The 18,361-nt window shown below is 39.5% G+C and overlaps 1 protein-coding gene across 1 annotated transcript in view; it reads left to right on the top strand.

Moving 5' to 3' along the window:
• Nucleotides 1–18,361, top strand: part of SKAP1 (src kinase associated phosphoprotein 1) — a 280,237-nt gene that overhangs the window by 27,958 nt on the left and 233,918 nt on the right. Inside the window, exon 2 of the mRNA XM_032319898.1 lies at nucleotides 4,481–4,586. Coding sequence (XP_032175789.1) covers nucleotides 4,481–4,586 — 106 coding nt within the window. The remainder of the gene's footprint in view (nucleotides 1–4,480; nucleotides 4,587–18,361) is intronic.

Raw genomic sequence — 18,361 nt, forward strand, 5'->3', positions numbered from 1 at the left:
AGTCCCAGGATTGAGTCCCGCATCAGGCTCCTTGCTCAGTGAGGAGTCTGCTTCTTCCTCTGACCCTCCCCCCTTTTGTTCTCTCTCTCATTCTTTGTCTCTCAAATAAATAAATAAAATCTTAAAAAAAAAAGGAATAATGCTTCTATGAATGCTTGTTTTCATTTTCTTGGGTATATATCTAGTAGTGGAATTACTGGGTCATATGGTAGCCCTCTCTTTAGCATTTTGAGGAACTGTAAGACTGTTTCACAAAGCAGTGACACCATTTTACATTCCCAACAGCAAAATATGAGAGCCCCAATTTTTCTACATCTTTGACAGCATTCATTTTTTTTTTTAAGATTTTATTTATTTATTTGACAGAGAGAAATCACAAGTAGATAGAGAGGCAGGCAGAGAGAGAGAGAGGGAAGCAGGCTCCCCGCTGAGCAGAGAGCCCAATGCGGGACTCGATTCCAGGACCCTGAGATCATGACCCGAGCCGAAGGCAGCGGCCCAAGCCACTGAGCCACTCAGGCGCCCCAACAGCATTCATTTTTTAAAAAAGATTTTATTTATTTCTTTGACAGAAAGAGATCACAAGTAGGCAGAGAGGCAGGCAGAGGGAGAGGGGCAAGCAGGCTCCCCACTGAGCAGGGAGCCCAACATGGGGCTCAGTCCCAGGACCCCGAGACCATGACCTGAGCCAAAGGCAGAGACTTAACCCACTGAGCCACCCAGGGCACTTGACAGCATTCACTTTTGTCCATATATTTGACCATAGCCATCCTAGTCACTGTGAAGTGCATCTCATTGTGGTTTGGGTTTGAATTTTCCTGATGACAATTGATGTTGATCATTCTTTCACATGCTTGTTGGCCATTGGTATATTCTCTTTAGGTAAATGTCTGTTCAGATCCTCTGCTCATTTTGAAATTGAATTGGTTGTCTTTTTACTGTTGTGTTGTAAGCGTTCTTTATATATGCTACATATAAATCTCTTACCAGCTATATGATTTTCAAAAATTTTCTCATATGGGTTGTCTTTTCACTTCTTGTTGACATCCTTTGAAGCACAATAGTTTTTAAATTTTTGATGTCCAATTTCTTTTTTCTTTTGTTGCTTGTTCTTTCGGCATCGCATCTAAGACACCGAATTTTGGAAATATTACCTAATCCAACGTCACAAGGATTTATGCTTGTTCTCTTCTAAGAATTTTGTAGTTTCATATTTTACATTTAGGTCTTTGATCGAGTTTACATTAATTTTTGTATGCTGTGTGAGGTGGGGATCCAACCTTAGTGCTTTGCATGAGGATATGCAGCAGTTCTAGAACTATTTGTTGAAAAAACTATTTCTTTTCCTATTGAATTGTCTGGGTATCCTTGTCAAAAATTTATTGACTATAAATGTGAAGGCCTATTTCTGAAGTTTCAAGTTTACTCCTTTGATTTATGTATCTGTCTTTATGCTGGTAGTATATTGTCTTGATTACTGTAATTTTGTAGTCAGTTTTGAAATCAGAAAATATGAATCCTGGGGCACCTGGTTGGCTCAGTTGGTTAAGTGTCTGCCTTTGGCTGAGGTCATAATCCCACGGTCCTGGGATCAAGTCCCACATTGAGCTCCCTGTTCAGTGGGGATCTGTTTCTTTATCTCCCCCAGTCCCTCCCCCTGCCTCCCCCTAATTGTGTTCTTTCTCTTTCTCACTCCCTACCCCCATTCTCTCTCAAATAAATAAATTAAATCTTAAAAAAAAGAAAATGTGAATCCTCCAGAGTTTTTTTTTTTTTTTTTTTAGATTTTATTTGTTTATTTGACAGAGAGATCACAAGGAGGCAGAGAAGCAGGCAGAGAGAGAGGGAGGAAGCAGGCTCCCCACTGAGCAGAGAGCCCGATGTGGGGCTCAATCTCGACCCTGAGATCACGACCTGAGCCGAAGGTAGAGGCTTCAACCCGCTGAGCCACCCAGGCGCCCCATCCTCGAGTTTTTCATTTTCAAAATTGTTCTGGCTATTCTGGGTCCCTTGAATTTTCAAATAAATTTTAGGATTAGTATATCAATTTCTGCAAAAAAACCAACTGTGATTTTTATAGAGATTCCATTAAATCTTTAGATCTATTTGGGGAATGTTGCCATCTTAACAATAGTAAGTCTTGGGGTGCCTGGGTGACTCAATTGGTTAAGCGACCGCCTTCAGCTCAGGTCATGATCCCAGAGTCCCGGATCGAGTCCCACATCAGGCTTCCAGCTCCGCAGAGAGTCTGCTTCTCTCTCTGACCTTTTCCCCCTTACTCTCTCTCTCAAATGAATAAGTAAAATCTTTAAAAAACAAACAAACAACAGTAAGTCTTTTCATCTTTGAACATGAATGTCTTTCCATTTATTTAGATCTTTAATTTCCTTCAACAATTTTTTTTTGCAATTTTTAGAGTTTAAATCTTGTGCCACTTCTGTTAAATTTATTTATTTATTTATTTATTTTAAGATTTTATTTATTCATTTGACAGACAGAGATCACAAGTAGCATAGAGAGGCAAGCAGAGAGAGAGGAGGAAGCAGGCTCCCTGCGGAGCAGAGAGCCCGATGCGGGGCTCGATCCCAGGACCCTGAGATCATGGCCTGAGCCGAAGGCAGAGGCTTTAACCCACTGAGCCACCCAGGCGCCCCTGTTAAATTTATTTCTAATATTTAATTCTGTATTATGCAATTTTAGGTGGACTTTTTCTAATTTCATTTTTGTTTTGTTCATTGTTACTCTATAGTTTTTTTTTTTTGTATTAATCTGGTATCTTGCAAACTTACTGAATTTATTAGTTCTAGTAGTTTTTTAGTGGGTTCCTAAAAACCCCTTTAGTGGGTTTTCTATATATAATATTGTATAATCTGCAAGTAGAGATAGTTGCACTTCTTCTTTTCTAATCTGGACTATCTTAATTTCATTTTCTTGTGCAATTGCCCTGGGTAGCACCAGCATCATGTTGAGTATACAGGGTGAGAGCAGACATCCTTGTTTTGTTTCTGATGCTAGAAAGAAAGGGAAAGCATCAGTCTTTGACTGTTAAGTATGATGTTAGCTATGGGATTTTCTTGTAGCTGCTTTTGATCAGACTGAGTAAGTTTCCTTCTATTCTTAGTTTGCTGCATATCTTTTATCTTGAATTTTGTCAAATGCTTTTTCTGCCTCTACTGAGATGATCATGGGGTCCTTGTCCTTTATTAATGGATGTATTCTTGTGTTCATTCAATTTGGGGTAGCGTTTATTTTTATCTTTTAATTCAACTTCCCATCTTTTCATTCTTTAGCCTTCAGAGGATTTTAAAGGAACCCATTAAATGACAAATGCAAGACATATCTCTTGCATTTGTCATTTAATGGGTTCCTTTTTTAAGTAATGTCTCTTGACTACATTACTTCCATGTAAGTCTTGGAAGCTGATGGTGGTCTTCTGTGAAATTGTTAATTTTCGAAACTTATACCTCATCAAAAGCACTGGTGATGGTTATCTAGGGTTTTGTTGTTGTTGCTGTTTTGGTGGTGTTGAATGGTATGAATGTAAAACAGATTTTTTACCATGCTTATGTAACCCAACTGTATAAATTCATAACATTATTTTGATAGCACATGTGACACAGTTGTATATGGTATGCACTGCTTTTGGAGGTAGGAAATTTTGACTGTGTCATTTATATACTTTTTAGGGACAATAACCCTTTTTTGCATAATAAAGTATGTAGCTGGTATTTCTGGCAATTGTAATCATTATCAATGTACTTTGCCTTTGAAAATATCTAGATGCCCCCCACTTCTTTCAACATAACATGATTTGTTTCATATTATATATTTCTATCATGTCCCTATTTTATAATATATGTTCACATTAATTGCAGTTTCCTTCTCTTGGTCACATTTTTCTTTTCCATGTGAGTTCCTTCACTTGGTTGCATTGTCATTTTCATTGATGATGCATTTGCCAATTAATTTTTCTTCTTTGAATGCCTGCCCTTTTTGTTCCGGACTTTGTAGTTCAGCTCTATTTTTTATTTCAGCTCTATTTACTGGTGGTTCTTTCTCGTTTCTGTTGGCCTGTGACCTTCTATGACTGGTTTGTAATATTTATAGGGTTAGGAGATTGACAGTCTTTCCTCTGCCATTAGAGATAACGAATATTTTCACATTTCTTTGAATGGTTTAGAAAATGGTTTTTTTTTTTTATTAGTAAATGCATTAGCATCCCAAATTTATAGCAAGGTCTTGGATCATCAGAAGACATCGCTTATAGTCCTACTTAAAGTTTTATTCATTTCTTATTCAGGTCAAATATATATAACATAAAATTTACTGTTTTATCCATTAGTAAATATGCAGTTCTGTGGTGTTAAGTACCTTCACATTGCTTTGCAACTTTAAAATTTTTAAACAGAAAATAATACCCATTTCTTAATCCTTCAGATTTTTACTTCTTTTCTGTTGATCAACTTTCTTTTTCTTTTAGATGCTGAGGAGTTTTTGGGGGAAGGTTTGCGGAATGAAAATCTCAGTGCTACTGCGAGGGACCACAGAGACCACATTCTACGGGGCTTCCAGCAAGTCAAAACTAGGTTTGTATAAACTGGGTCCATTTCGTGTCAGCTTTGAAAGAATTCATAGTCAGTAAAATCTACTTTCATAGTGTATCAATTAACCAGGCAGGACACACTTATCATAGTTCTTTATCCTTGACAGAGACTTAATAAATTTTTACCGAGTTGAATTGGAGGTAGGCAGGCATGGTTAGTGTAGCTAGCTTACCAAAATAAAAACATTTTCATAATTATGTATCTTATGATAACGAATCTGCTTTTAGCTTTAGATTGTTATGTTCATCTTTATTAAATGTTTTTGCAAAATGTGTGAAAAGCTAAACATTTATTCTTGTCCAAACTACCAAAGGATAGATGTTAGGCAGTTAGAGAGAATTGATTTTTTTAAGTATTTTTTTTTTAAGATTTTATTTATTTATTTGACAGGCAGAGATCACAAGTAGGCTGAAAGGCCGATGCGGGGCTTGATCCCAGGACCCTGAGCCAAAGGCAAAGGCTATAACCCACTGAGCCACCCAGGCTCCCCGAGAGAATTGAGTTTTGTTATAATTTTTGGTTCTGATTTTACTTCCACAACTCCTTCCCTGATAGAAAGCCTGAACCATACTTATTCAGTTGATTCTTTGACCATATTGGAATGTTTTAGTCTCAGACTGGCTTGGAGTATCATACGCAGTGATTTTTTAAAATAAGAGGTCCTGACCTAATTTGTGCCTTTTAGAATGTGAGCATCTGGCAGATACATATACTTTCTAGGGAGAGAAAAAAAAATAAAAATTTTCTTTTCTTTTTTTTCTTTTTTTTTCTTTTTAAATTTTCTTTTATAATATATTTCCTGGCCACTTTTTGCTTGAGTTACAGCAACTGAACGAGAATTGGGGATAAGTTGAATGTTATTTTAAGCTTTCTCAAACCTATGGCAATGTGGTTCAGAATGTTTGGACTAAGCACTCTTGGAAAAGAGAGAACATCTTTAGGGTTATGACTGGGATTTAATTTGTGTGTCTGACTGATCTGAGCATCTACTTTAGAAACCTCACTGAAACTCCTTAGAAGCAGGGAATTTTGTCTTTTGGAAGGGCACAGCCAGAATCTATTCCCTCCAGAAATGTGAGACAACCTCACAAGATGCCCTGCTGGATCTTAATCGATCTTTCCTGCTGGCTAATTAAGCGTCACTTTTACTCAGCAACTGGGGACTCTGTAATTATCAGCCTGGGTTGCCCTGAATAATTGAAACAAACAGAATGCAGAAGATGGGAGCTTTTTGCAGAAGTGAGAATATCTGTAATTTTTGGTATGCTGGAAGAGTGTTTAAAACAAACTTCTCCATAATGTTACTTTATCAGTAGATAAATTTAGGCTTACTTGTGCATCTGAAGCTTTAGTAACCCATAGAATTTATTTTCACAAGTTGACCTTTGTATTACAAGATTATTATAAGGATTGCCTGAGGAATAAAGGTGGCATTATTTCAAATTGCATGAAAGGGAGAGGGATGCCCAAAATACAATTGTGTGATGGTGGTGTTGCTGTATAAATTTGTGATAAGGAATGCAAATGCTACTGCATCTTTATGAACAAATGTACAATGAGGAGGAATTCTTCTTTCTCATATTTGTACCACAGTGTTTGGAAAGGGCTAAACTTCAATCTGAAATTGGTAATAAAAGGTGATTTTTTTTTTGGTAACTTGTTGTTATCAATTGCATATCACTTATTAAATGCACATGCACACACATGCACACAAAAAGAAGCTGTGTTTGGGGTGGAGAGGCTTCCTTGTTCTCAAAGAACTTGCTGTGTGGTTTGTGGGATAGAATTCAGGAAATAATCAGCAGGAGCTTTAGGAAACATCTGATGGGAGCTTTCTGCTCATTGATTTGTTGCAAGAAAGATGACACTTTATTTAGAATTTCATAATTATCAGATCACGGAGGAAATGAGGAGCCAGAAATTAGATACTGTATCAGAAAATGGAAAAATGAGGCTTTTCTTTGGCAAGCTGTTTGAAATTGCCTTACATCCACCCATTCAATCATCATCCGGTTAATGTAACCCTTGTTTTACTGAATGCTCTTCTTCAGCCATATTGCTTCTGTAGTCCTGTTTATGGCTGGTCAGCATCATATGCAATATGTATTGGTACTGAAAGCTTGTACAATACCAGCCACATTTACTCTTGTTGTATGACATTGTATCTCATGCCAAAAAGCCAGGTGAGAAAAGAAATTTGGAAATCATCAAACTTGAGAGTTAAATGTATATGGCAAGTTGCTGTGTAACATGGAAAGAACCACTGGAATTGTTTAAAAAGTTGTATTAAAGCGAGGATATTTTAGGGTTTTGTACTTTTGGGGGATAGGAACCTATCTAAAATTATGATTTGATGCTTCCAGGCTTACTTGAAGGTAGGTATGAAACCTGAAGCAGGAAATCTGAGAAAGCCAGTCGGTAGATATAAATACTGTGTGTATACACACACACATATATACATTCCCCCTACATACAAACACACAACTTTCTACTCTATCTTTATTATTTTCTTGATTTAGTTCCTCTAATTCTTTCCTCAGGTTGAGCTGCTTGAGAAGGAAGAGGGTAGACAATAGTGAAAATAGCATGCCTCTGATTCTTGGTAAACTCTGGAGGCTTGGCTGTAATTTTTATGTTGACTCAGAATTCAGTGGTGTTCGCCACGGCTATGGAATTGCCGAAAGTCAAAGCATCTGACTCCATCACAGTTGCTATAATGTGCCGTTTGCCACCTTTCTGTGGTCTAGTGTGACCGACCCCAGGAAATGAGAGTTGTGTTAAGAGTCATGGATGTCCTCCAAGGGCTCCTCAACTTGTACTTTTCAGCACAAGTAGCCTAACTGTTCTCTTTACTCCCAGACTTAAAGAACAAACAAACAAAAATCATATCTGTATCTGTATCTACATACTAGTTTTTTTTGTTGTTGTTGTTTTGTGTGTGTGGTTTGTTTGTTTTGTTTTTTGTTTTTTGTTTTTTGCTTTCATGGATCACCAGCGAAGGATAATGTATTCCATGTAAGGCAAAAAAAAAAAAAAAGATGTTAATTCCTATGATTCCGAGGAGGTGAAGCTGTTTTGTAGTATTCCATGTCCTGAGCTGTGATATTCATTGTTCTTCTTCCAACAGCCTCATTTAAACCTTCTCCCTAAAATCTAACAGCTTTCACATTCTGAGTCCAAGTTTTCATTGAGCTCTTCAGAGAAGGATTAGGATGAAAGCCAGGCGCAGGCTCCTCCTGTTTTATTACGGTGGTCACTGCAGGATCAGCGCCAGATGTGGGACACCTGGAATGAAGCAGACAGGAGCGGCCCTTAGACGCTTGATGGCGGTCTCATGCGTTTGCAGAAACAGTTGAGCACTTCTTAAAAGTTTCATTCTGGGGAGGCCATCTGACAGCAAGAATACCTTGAGAGTGGGGGAAGGAATGAAGAAAATAGAATATTTTTATTACTAAGGTAGGGATACATTCTTTCTTGATGGCCTGTTTTGGAACAACTAGTCGTTTATGCTCACTGTTGGAAGTGAAGGCCAGAGCCAATGGAAACAAACTTGGAGTATTGTTTCCTTCTGTGAAACTTAACGGAGCTCCAAAAAGAGACAGGTAGATTTATGGCATATTGAAAGGGAATGAAATCAAGAAATAACTTTCTGTAATAGGATTATGGCACAAACCTGCAAAACCCAGGACGTTTAATGTACAGGCTGAAAGAGTATCTTGAACGTGTCTCATTGTGGGTGGCTAGTGTATAGCTCTGCATGAAACTTGATACTTTAATATAAATATCATAAAAACAATTCCGTTTTCTTTGGGAAGTTCAAGTTTTTCTTTCTAGCCTAACATGGATTTAACTTTAAAGCAGGATTTAGCTTAAGAATGTATCATCAGGGACACCTGGGTGGCTCAGTCAGTTGAGGACCCAACTCGATTTTGGCTCAGGTCATGAAGTCAGGGTTGTGAAATTGAGCCCCATGTTGAGCCCCTCATCAGGCTCTGCACTCAGTGTAGGGGAGTCTGCTTGAGATTCTCTCTTCCCTTATTCCCCTACCCTTCCCCCAACCCCTGCTCTTTCTTTTTAAAAAAGAATGTATCAGGGGCGCCTGGGTGACTCAGTGGGTTAAAGCCTCTGCCTTCGGCTCAGGTCATGATCCCATGGTCCTGGAATCGAGCCCCACATCGGGCTCTCTGCTCAGCAGGGAGCCTGCTTCCCTTCCTCTCTCTCTCTGCCTGCCTCTCTGCCTACTTGTGATCTCTCTCTGTCCAAAAAAAAAAAAAAAAAAAAAAAGAATGTATCATCAGATGTCTTTGTTTTATAGGAAGAGAGACAAAATGTTAGTCTGACACAACTCTTGGGAGTAAGAGTTTCAAAATAATGTGCTGTAAATATCATTACCATTAATTTCATAAAGGGCTTGACTTTTCATAAGTGCTGGTTATGGAGCTTAAATACCACAAAAGAAAACTCATTCAAATGAAGCATGCTTGAAGAGAACTAAGGTATAATGTGCTATTAGCACATTTGTGTTACTTGTGATTTTAGTTATTTGCTCATAACATCTTTCTGATGTTTCATTCTACCTACACTGGAGTCCCAGTGCCAACTCAGAAAAAGAAAGAGGAGGAGATACTTGTACAATCCATCTAAGTTTCAATGGTTCTGAAAAGACTCAAAAGTCATAGCAATAATTTGACCATATCTTGAAGGTTAATTATTCATTTCTTCCTTTCTCAGTCCTATCCCTGCTTTCCATTCTTAAACCAAGAAAGAAAACAACCCTGCAGCAAATTCAGGGCTATCACCGATCAGCTGTATACCAAATTCCTGTACTAGTGTTCTGTTATTCAGTGAATGTATGTTGAGAGTTCACAACTGTGTTAAAAGATTTTTGGGGATACACTTATCTGGCAGTGAGGGGTTATATTTAGTGTTCTTTGAGTCTGAAATGCTCTGCAGGAGAGACTGATACGATATTTCCCACTTCTGGTCCCTTGGCTTAACCTGGAAAGGAAGGTCATCTTGGGTTTGGTGCCAGATCCAAGATTAAATTGATCCATTTTTTTTCCCTTTTATACTGGGTTATTGTGATACGAGTGGGCGGAAGCTTCTCCCTTTGGTTATCCTAAAAATTTTTATATAAGTAACTCTGGTATATAATAATATTTTAGTTGTTTTTCATGGTAAATAACAGGTAGGGTTTTTTTTTAAGACATTTAAAAAAACACAGATGAATAAATTTTATTAACAATTCCAAGTACTGATCTCTTTAAACAGAATAATATGGTCTATCAAGAGTGAAAGGAATTTTGAAATGTGACCTAGGAGGCAGGCAAGTGACCTTGCACCCTTCAGGTTGGACTAACCCACTAGAATAGTAAGCTGAGCACATTCTTTAGCCATGTAGTTAGGTCACTGAAATTTGCTTTACTCCTGATAGAATTACAGCCATTGTTATCGCTTGAGCACATTCCTATTATCTACTCAATATGGATTTGTCCTGAAAGGTCTCAGAAAATCCTTTGTCAATTTTTTAATACAGGAAGCTTGTCTATTTGTCTATAAAGAGAGGTTCTTATTTCATGCCTTGTATCTAAAGATCATTTGTATGAAATCACTCTCTTCATTTTATCACGATTGCTTTGGTCTTGATTTTAAGTTTCATTTTATCTGGAGTTAGTCTTTTATTCCAGCTCTGCACTATTTCCTCTGCTTATGGAAAGCCACTGTGGGGGAAAAAAATGCCTCCCAGTATTCATCTATTTATGGATTTCCAAGGACCTTGTGGTGTGGAGCCTTCCTGATCGTGGTTTTTCTCTAATTTGCTTGTTTTCTCTTATTTTGGATATCAACCCATCCTGTAGCCACTTCGTGAAACTAGAGCAAAGAGAAAAATATAAGAGCACTGGGTCAGCTGTCAGGAGCCAAACTCTTTGTTCTGATGTTATTTCTATAACCCTGACTGATCGAATTGAAGATTCCCCTAATGATGATCTTACATTTTCTTTGGAAGTTGGGTCCCCCAACATGTTTGCTGGAATTCTTTTTTCCTAAGTGTTACAAAAATAAAAACATTACCAACCAAAGTTTGACACCTCTATTTGATTTCTTTTATGGTGTTGCTATGATTTTTTTTTAATTGGAAAATGATACAGGAAATTTCATTTCCTTGGGATTTTATTTTATTTCACGATTCTATTGAAAATGAGTTGGGCTTAAAGTGGGTTTTTATAATAGCACCATGTGAATCATTTCTTCTTTGGAAGCCAGATCTTCTCCCCCACTGTGTAGCCTCATCTAGTCTCCCCAAAGTGCAGTGCTAGCAGGGTTGGTAATGAAATGCAGTCCTACTTATCACGCTCAGCAAAGGGCTCAGAGAAGACGGGGGGAAAAAATCAATCCCACAGGAACTTCTCGAGTGCTAGATATCCATATTTAACCCCCATGCATTTAAAATGGAAATGAGATATCTTAGGGTTTTAGTTTTTGATTTACACAAGATGTCACCGCCTCCTTGGCAATGGGAATATTTTACAGACCAACTGCTGACCTGTTTGGGAAGATCTTAGCCTATCGCCCCAGGTCCAATGTAGTTTCTTCATATTTCTTTCAAAACTCTCAGCAGTGTTTTGCAATAGCTTTGATTCTTCAGGCTTCAAAGGATGCCCCTTCCAGAGCCAATCCTCTGAAAGAGAGAGAGAGAGAGAGAGAGAGAGGAAAAAAAAAAAAGGAAGATGAGTGTAGGGGAACAAACAGCTCATAAAGGACAGACAGCTCTCTCCCTGTGGCAGCTCTTACTGTAGTCAGTTATTAGGGAGTTTACAAATCAGTAATACCAGGGCTTCCCAAAGCCAAGAAAACTTCAATTTGATGTTAGTACTTTGTTGCCAGATTTGTTCCTAAGGTCACCTAGTCTTCAAAAGTCCAGCTTCAGATTGTTGTATTGTAGATACAATGTGGTTTATTTAAGATGTATTATTATTTAATGCTCCAACTCAAGTGCCCTCTTGAGTTTGTGAGCCTTGTTGAGGTTCTCATCATAATTTACAGAAAACTCTATGTCCACATAATCTCCAGTTAGCTATTTCTCTAAGTTATATTAGTGAGTGTCTCTCTCTCATTTGTGAATTCTGCCATAACCCACAAGGTCCATTTTGCATTTTAGTAACTGACACTAGAAAGTGTCTATTGAGTGTCCTTGTGCTTTTGTTGGTGAGAGATCTGGGATATAAGAAATTACTCAAATTAATAGAATTAATAAAAGATTAGGATTTAGAATTTTTTTTTATTTCCAGCATAACAGTATTCATTATTTTTGCACCACACCCCATGCTCCATGCAATCCGTGCCCTCTATAATACCCACCACCTGGTACCCCAACCTCCCACCCCCCGTCCCTTCAAAACCCTCAGATTGTTTTTCAGAGTCCATAGTCTCTCATGGTTCACCTCCCCTTCCAATTTCCCCCAACTCCCTTCTCCACTCTAAGTCCCCATGTCCTCCATGCTATTTGTTATGCTCCACAAATAAGTGAAACCATATGATAATTGACTCTCTCTGCTTGACTTATTTCACTCAGCATAATCTCTTCCAGTCCTGTCCATGTTGCTACAAAAGTTGGGTATTCATCCTTTCTGATGGAGGCATAATACTCTATCCCCAGTGGTACAGGTCTGTGAATCACCAGGTTTACACACTTCACAGCACTCACCAAAGCACATACCCTCCCCAATGTCCATAATCCCACCCCCTTCTCCCAAACCCCCTCCCCCCAGCAACCCTCAGTTTGTTTTGTGAGATTAAAAGTCACTTATGGTTTGTCTCCCTCCCAATCCCATCTTGTTTCATTTATTCTTCTCCTACCCACTTAAGCCCCCATGTTGCATCACCACTTCCTCATATCAGGGAGATCATATGATAGTTGTCTTTCTCTGCTTGACTTATTTCGCTAAGCATGATACGCTCTAGTTCCATCCATGTTGTCGCAAATGGCAAGATTTCATTTCTTTTGATGGCTGCATAGTATTCCATTGTGTATATATACCACATCTTCTTCTGCAAAGAAGACATCCAGATGGCCAACAAACATATGAAAAAGTGCTCCATATCACTCGGCATCAGGGAAATACAAATCAAAACCACAATGAGATATCACCTCACACCAGTCAGAATGGCTAAAATCAACAAGTCAGGAAATGACAGATGCTGGCGAGGATGCGGAGAAAGGGGAACCCTCCTACACTGTTGGTGGGAATGCAAGCTGGTGCAGCCACTCTGGAAAACAGCATGGAGGTTCCTCAAAATGTTGAAAATAGAACTGCCCTATGACCCAGCAATTGCACTATTGGGTATTTACCCTAAGGATACAAACGTAGTGATCCAAAGGGGCACATGCACCCGAATGTTTATAGCAGCAATGTCCACAATAGCCAAACTATGGAAAGAACCTAGATGTCCATCAACAGAGGATTTAGAATTTTAATTGGTTGTTTAGTTCACTTAGCTAAGCCAGTACAAAAAGTGAATTGGCATATTTCAAAAGATTATTGTTTTAAAGAACTGTAACAAATACTGAAGTTTAGTCAATTATATATCATACTAAAATGGTTATGGATGGAGTATACTCATGTCTAATGTATTCTAATTTATTTTGGAATGCATCAAAAAAAGAGATGGATGGGTGGATGGATGGATGAGTGCATAAGTACATGGATGGATGGACGGAACAATGGATGGATGGATATGTGATAAAGCAAATATAACAAAATGTGAATCATAGAGGCTAAGCTGTAGGTATATATGGAGTTCTTTCCATTTTTATGCCTATTAGAAAATTTTCTTAATAAATGTTGCAAAAATATTTTTTGTTTGACTTCACATTTCAAAAACCATGGATTTCATTCACTGTGGTTTCAGGAAACCATAGACTTCCTCAATTTGTAAATCTAATAAACATATTTGGGTTTTTTTTTTTAAGATTTTATTTAGTTATTTGACAGAGAGACACGGTGAGAGAGGGAACATAAGCAGGGGGAATGGGAGAGGGAGAAAGCAGCCTTCTTGCCAAGCAGGGAGCCTGATGTGGGGCTCGATACCAGGACTCTGAGATTATGACCTGAACCAAAGGCAGGCGCCTAACGACTGAGCCACCCAGGCACCCTATTTGGGCTTTTTTTTTTTTTTTTAAAGATTTTATTTATTTATTTATTTGAGAGAGAGACAGTGAGAGAGAATATGAGCAAGGAGAAGGTCAGAGAGAGAAGCAGACTCCCCGTGGAGCTGGGAGCCCGATGCGGGACTTGATCCCAGGACTCCGGGATCATGACCTGAGCCGAAGGCAGTTGTCCAACCAACTGAGCCACCCAGGTGTCCCCTTATTTGGGGTTTTTAAGGGTGGTAATTTTTCTAGGAATAACATTATTTTTTTACTTTAAGTGAACTAAAGGATAATCTTCCAGTTTGTTATTCTTGCTATAACTAGCTAACTTTTATACTTCTTTAAAACTTCTAGGCCAGCAATTATGGAGTGCTGAAATTCAATTCAAGCATTCTGCCCAGGAGATTCTGAAATTTTGATTTTTTTTTTTTTAAGGAAAAGCAATTTCTGACTTTTCTCATAAATTTGATAAAAGGAAAGCTAATATGAGATTGGTAGTCCAGTAGGAGATGGAACTCAATTTTACATTTTTAAAATCACTTTATGGTATTAAAAATGACAGAGGTTAGAAACAAAGCTCTTATTCTTTTATTGAACTAGAATTGAAAGTGGCAGAAAATCATTTTGGCCCTAGTGCAGTAAATGTTATCACTAAAACATGTTCAGGGGATATTAGGATAGTCTCTCAAGCACTGGAGACAAAAGTTCACAGAACAAGAACTGATTTTTCTGTCCTTATCTTGAAATTATTAGATGTACAGGAGATGAAAGTATCTTAGCTCTAAGAAGACAGGGAATGGAGTATGTGTTGAAAATGATAATGTCTCCATTCTGGAGAGAGGTGAAATGGAGAGTGTGGTGGAATGGGTGCCTCAGCAGTGACAGGCATGATGGAGGGAGTCCACGGGGCTGGGGAGCCAGCACCTGAACCAGTCCCAGGACTGGGGATTCCAGAACCAGAAATAATTATACTTAACGCAAAATTGTGACCTGATGATGAAATGAAAAGCCAGGGGTTTTATTCATTAAAAGAAGAACTGTTTGAAGACTTTTGCTTAATGGGGAGTTTAAACTGGAGCTGTCAGCAGCTACTTTATTTTGAGAACCTGATAGGAGAGAAATTTTAAGTCCATGTGGGAAAAACCAATCATTTTTGAGTGTGCAGTGTGATTATTCTTCAGAATTTTGTGTAAATGGAGCAGGTTGGTAGGCATATGTTTGCTGATCCTACAATGATTAAAATTCAGAATAAGTAAAGCTCTTGTGAAATTGAGTTTTCAGGTTCCAGCCAGTGTTCTATACTGCCATATGGCATAACTAGAATTAATTGCTGTTCCCAGTCTCTTATTCTTTTACTGAATATCTAGGTGCCCTGTTTGAAATATTAGAGGTTCCACAGAAGTATTTAATCACATGAGATAGATGTTTGACATGTTCACGAAAGCAGTGTGTGTAGCTAATAGTTGCTTGGGAGAAAAAGCCCTTTGTGAGGTTTTCTATCCCCTCCCCACCTTTGTATTAGAAAAATGCATGGGTAGGAGAATTAGCAAGGAAAAGAGGGAAGCTTCTCAGGACTTCACAGGTCAGTGTAGATAGAAAAGGTGAAGCAAAGTCTCTTTTTGCTAGAGTCTTTAGCTCCTTGGTAACCCAAGTGTGTCCCATGGGCCAGCAACATCAGCATCACCTGGAAACTTGTTAGAAATGTAAAATCTCAGGCTCTATTGAATCAGATCTACTGAGTCACAATCTGCATTTCTATACGATCCCAAGGTTATTCATGTTTGAGAAGCACTGCTCCAACACATACTTTTAATTTCGTTTCAAATTCAGTTTCTCAGAACTCAGAGTACATATTTTGGGAGATTATTAACTCCTTAAAGGCATGGATGATCTATGTTAATTAAAAAAAAAAAAAAGTCTAGGGCACCTGGGTGGCTCAGTGGGTTAAGCCTCTGCCTTTAGCTCAGGTCATGATCTCAGGGTCCTGGGATTGAGCCCCGCATCGGGCTCTCTGCTCAGCAGGGAGCCTGCTTCCCCCCCCCCCCGCCCCCCCGCCTGCCTTTCTGCCTACTTGTGATCTCTGTCTGTCAAATAAATAAATAAAATCTTTTTAAAGAAAAAAAAATGGTCTAGCAAGGTGTTGGCATGTAGTATGAACTCAGTAATGTTGAGTCCAATGAATGGGGGTGGGGAGACTGTTATAACCAAAAACTGAGTTTTGGGGTCCTAGGCTAAAACTTAAAACAAGAGACCCTCTTATTAGGACATTTACTATTTGGTAGCTGGCCCCACATATTCTTTTCCAAAGATAGGATGCTTTCTTTTTGCCAAGGGTTGGGTGTACAGGACCTTTGCAGACATGGTTCCCATTTCCTCATGTATCTCCTGTGATAGCATCTCTCTAACATTCTGTGAGAAAAAAGTGACAGCTGACCCTACACTGGCATTCCGCAGAGCGTGGATGCCAGTCATTGCCACCATTGCTGTAAGCTGTCACCAGCCCTCTGCTTCTGGTCATCCCCCTCCCTACTTAGTTTGGCATGTCTTTGTCTCTGCCATCTCTCATCGCTCCTGAGGACTTCTCCTCTAGCCCTTTCCCCTGTGTTTCTTAGGATCCATGTCTTCTTATAATCAAACTGCACCACATCCTCAACCACTTTGCTCCATCTCTGCCTTCGGAACACTCAGCTCTGCCGCAGGACAGTTTTGCTTGTAGTCATCTTAGGTAGAATGTGCTTCCTTTCTAGAAGTGCTGTCGGCATTCTAGCTCCTTGCTGCCACGTCTAAACTTTTCCCATTCGATCCTAAACCTTTTGAGATGTGGCTACATGGCTTTACAGTTTTCTGCCCCTCTGTTATCTTTTGTTTTTAAATTTTATTTATTTATTTGAGATAGAGTGAGAAAGAGCACAAGCCAGGGGACTGAGGGAGAGGGGAGAAGCAGGCTCCCCACTGAGCAGGGAGCCCGATGCGGGGCTCGATCCCAGGACCCTGAGATCATGAGCTAAGCTGAAGGCAGACACTTAACTGACTAAGCCACCCAGGTGCCCTCCCTCTGTTGTCTTTTGAGATCACGCTCCTCCTCATGCTATTTGAGGACTAAAGCAATGCCTCACAGTGACCGTCTTTCCTCCTTTGTTATCACTATGCCCTAGGACTCTCTCTTTCTTAAATTTAGTTTCCTTCCCCTGTTACAACTCTTCATCATAGAAATATGCTCAAATCTCTCCTAATATACATATTTTTAGATTTTATTTATTTGAGAGAGAGAGAGCATGAGTGGGGGAGGAGCAGAGTGAGAGGGACAGGCAGAGTCCACACTGAGCTTGGAGCCCAGTGCAGGGCTCGATCCCACGACCCTGAGATCATGACCTGAACCAAAATCAAGAGTGAGTCGCTTAACCAACTGAGAGACCCAGGCATCCCAAATCTCTCCTAATAGTAAGAAAAATATTATATCCTACACAGTGATTCCCTTTATAGCGACTATTCTGTAGCCTTTTTTTTTTTTTTTTTTTTTTTTTAATCCTTAACAGACAGAAGGCTAGATTAGCCATTTCTGGTTTCCTCTTGTCTGGTCACTCCTCATTCTTCCATGATCTGGCTTCTGCTCTTATCAATTAGAGAGTTACCAGTAACTCTCCAATTGTCACCTCCAGGGGACCTTTTCCACTTACCCGGTCTCCCTGTGGCATCTGACATTATTGATAGCTTCCTTTTCCTCAAAAAGTTAAAAACAAACAAACAAACAAACCCAACTCTCTTTCTGTTCATTCTATGATAATAATAGTTCCTCCTGGTTTTCCTTCTTCCTTGCATTTATACATTCTTTCTTTTTCCCCCAAGCTCGTGCTTGGTCTCATTTTTCTGCCCTGTTCCTTGAGCCTTGCCCCTCAGGCTTGTCTCTGTCCTCACCACATTCTCAGGCGGTTGGTCCCATCACAACTCTACAACCTCCTCTCCGGCTCCACAGCTCAGAGGCAGTCCTCTGGGCATGGCTTCAGACAGCATACCGGAGAGCTCCTCTTGGGTGTCAGAGATCTCAGTGTTCACAAAGCTGGGCAGACTCTGCTGGATGCGTCCCCAGCAGGCACTCTCCATTCTTCCTTGACGACAGAACCCTACCAGCCTGGGGATGAATCATGGTTTGGAAGCCACGACAGACTTCTGATAGCCTCTTGCAGGGAGACGGCAGTACTCCCTTGAATGCAGTAGCCGCCTTAAGATACGACTCCATTCTATGGCGTTAGAGCAGAAACACCACAGTAGTCTAGACCCTTCATGCCACTATTGGGCCCCTACATCAACCCTGGAATCAGCTGTCTCCAGACTTGTTTTAAAAGAAAAATAAGCTTTATTTAAGCCCATGTCATTGGGTGTTCCGTTACTTATAGTCAGAAAAATGCTGATTGCTGACTGTCCAGAACTGATCCTGCTTAGCCCTAATGCCTAACTCTGCTTTCCCTAGGCCCAGGCCCCCAACGCAGAATCATGGGTGCCCTTCCTGGCTTCTCTGTCTTTACTCCCCAAGCCATCAACAAGCCTATTGATTCTTTATCCTAAATCTGTCTTCTCCTCTCCCTTTGTCACTGGTTAAACTGCTGCC

Source organism: Mustela erminea, chromosome 18, assembly GCF_009829155.1.
Source record: "Mustela erminea isolate mMusErm1 chromosome 18, mMusErm1.Pri, whole genome shotgun sequence".
Taxonomy (NCBI): domain Eukaryota; kingdom Metazoa; phylum Chordata; class Mammalia; order Carnivora; family Mustelidae; genus Mustela; species Mustela erminea.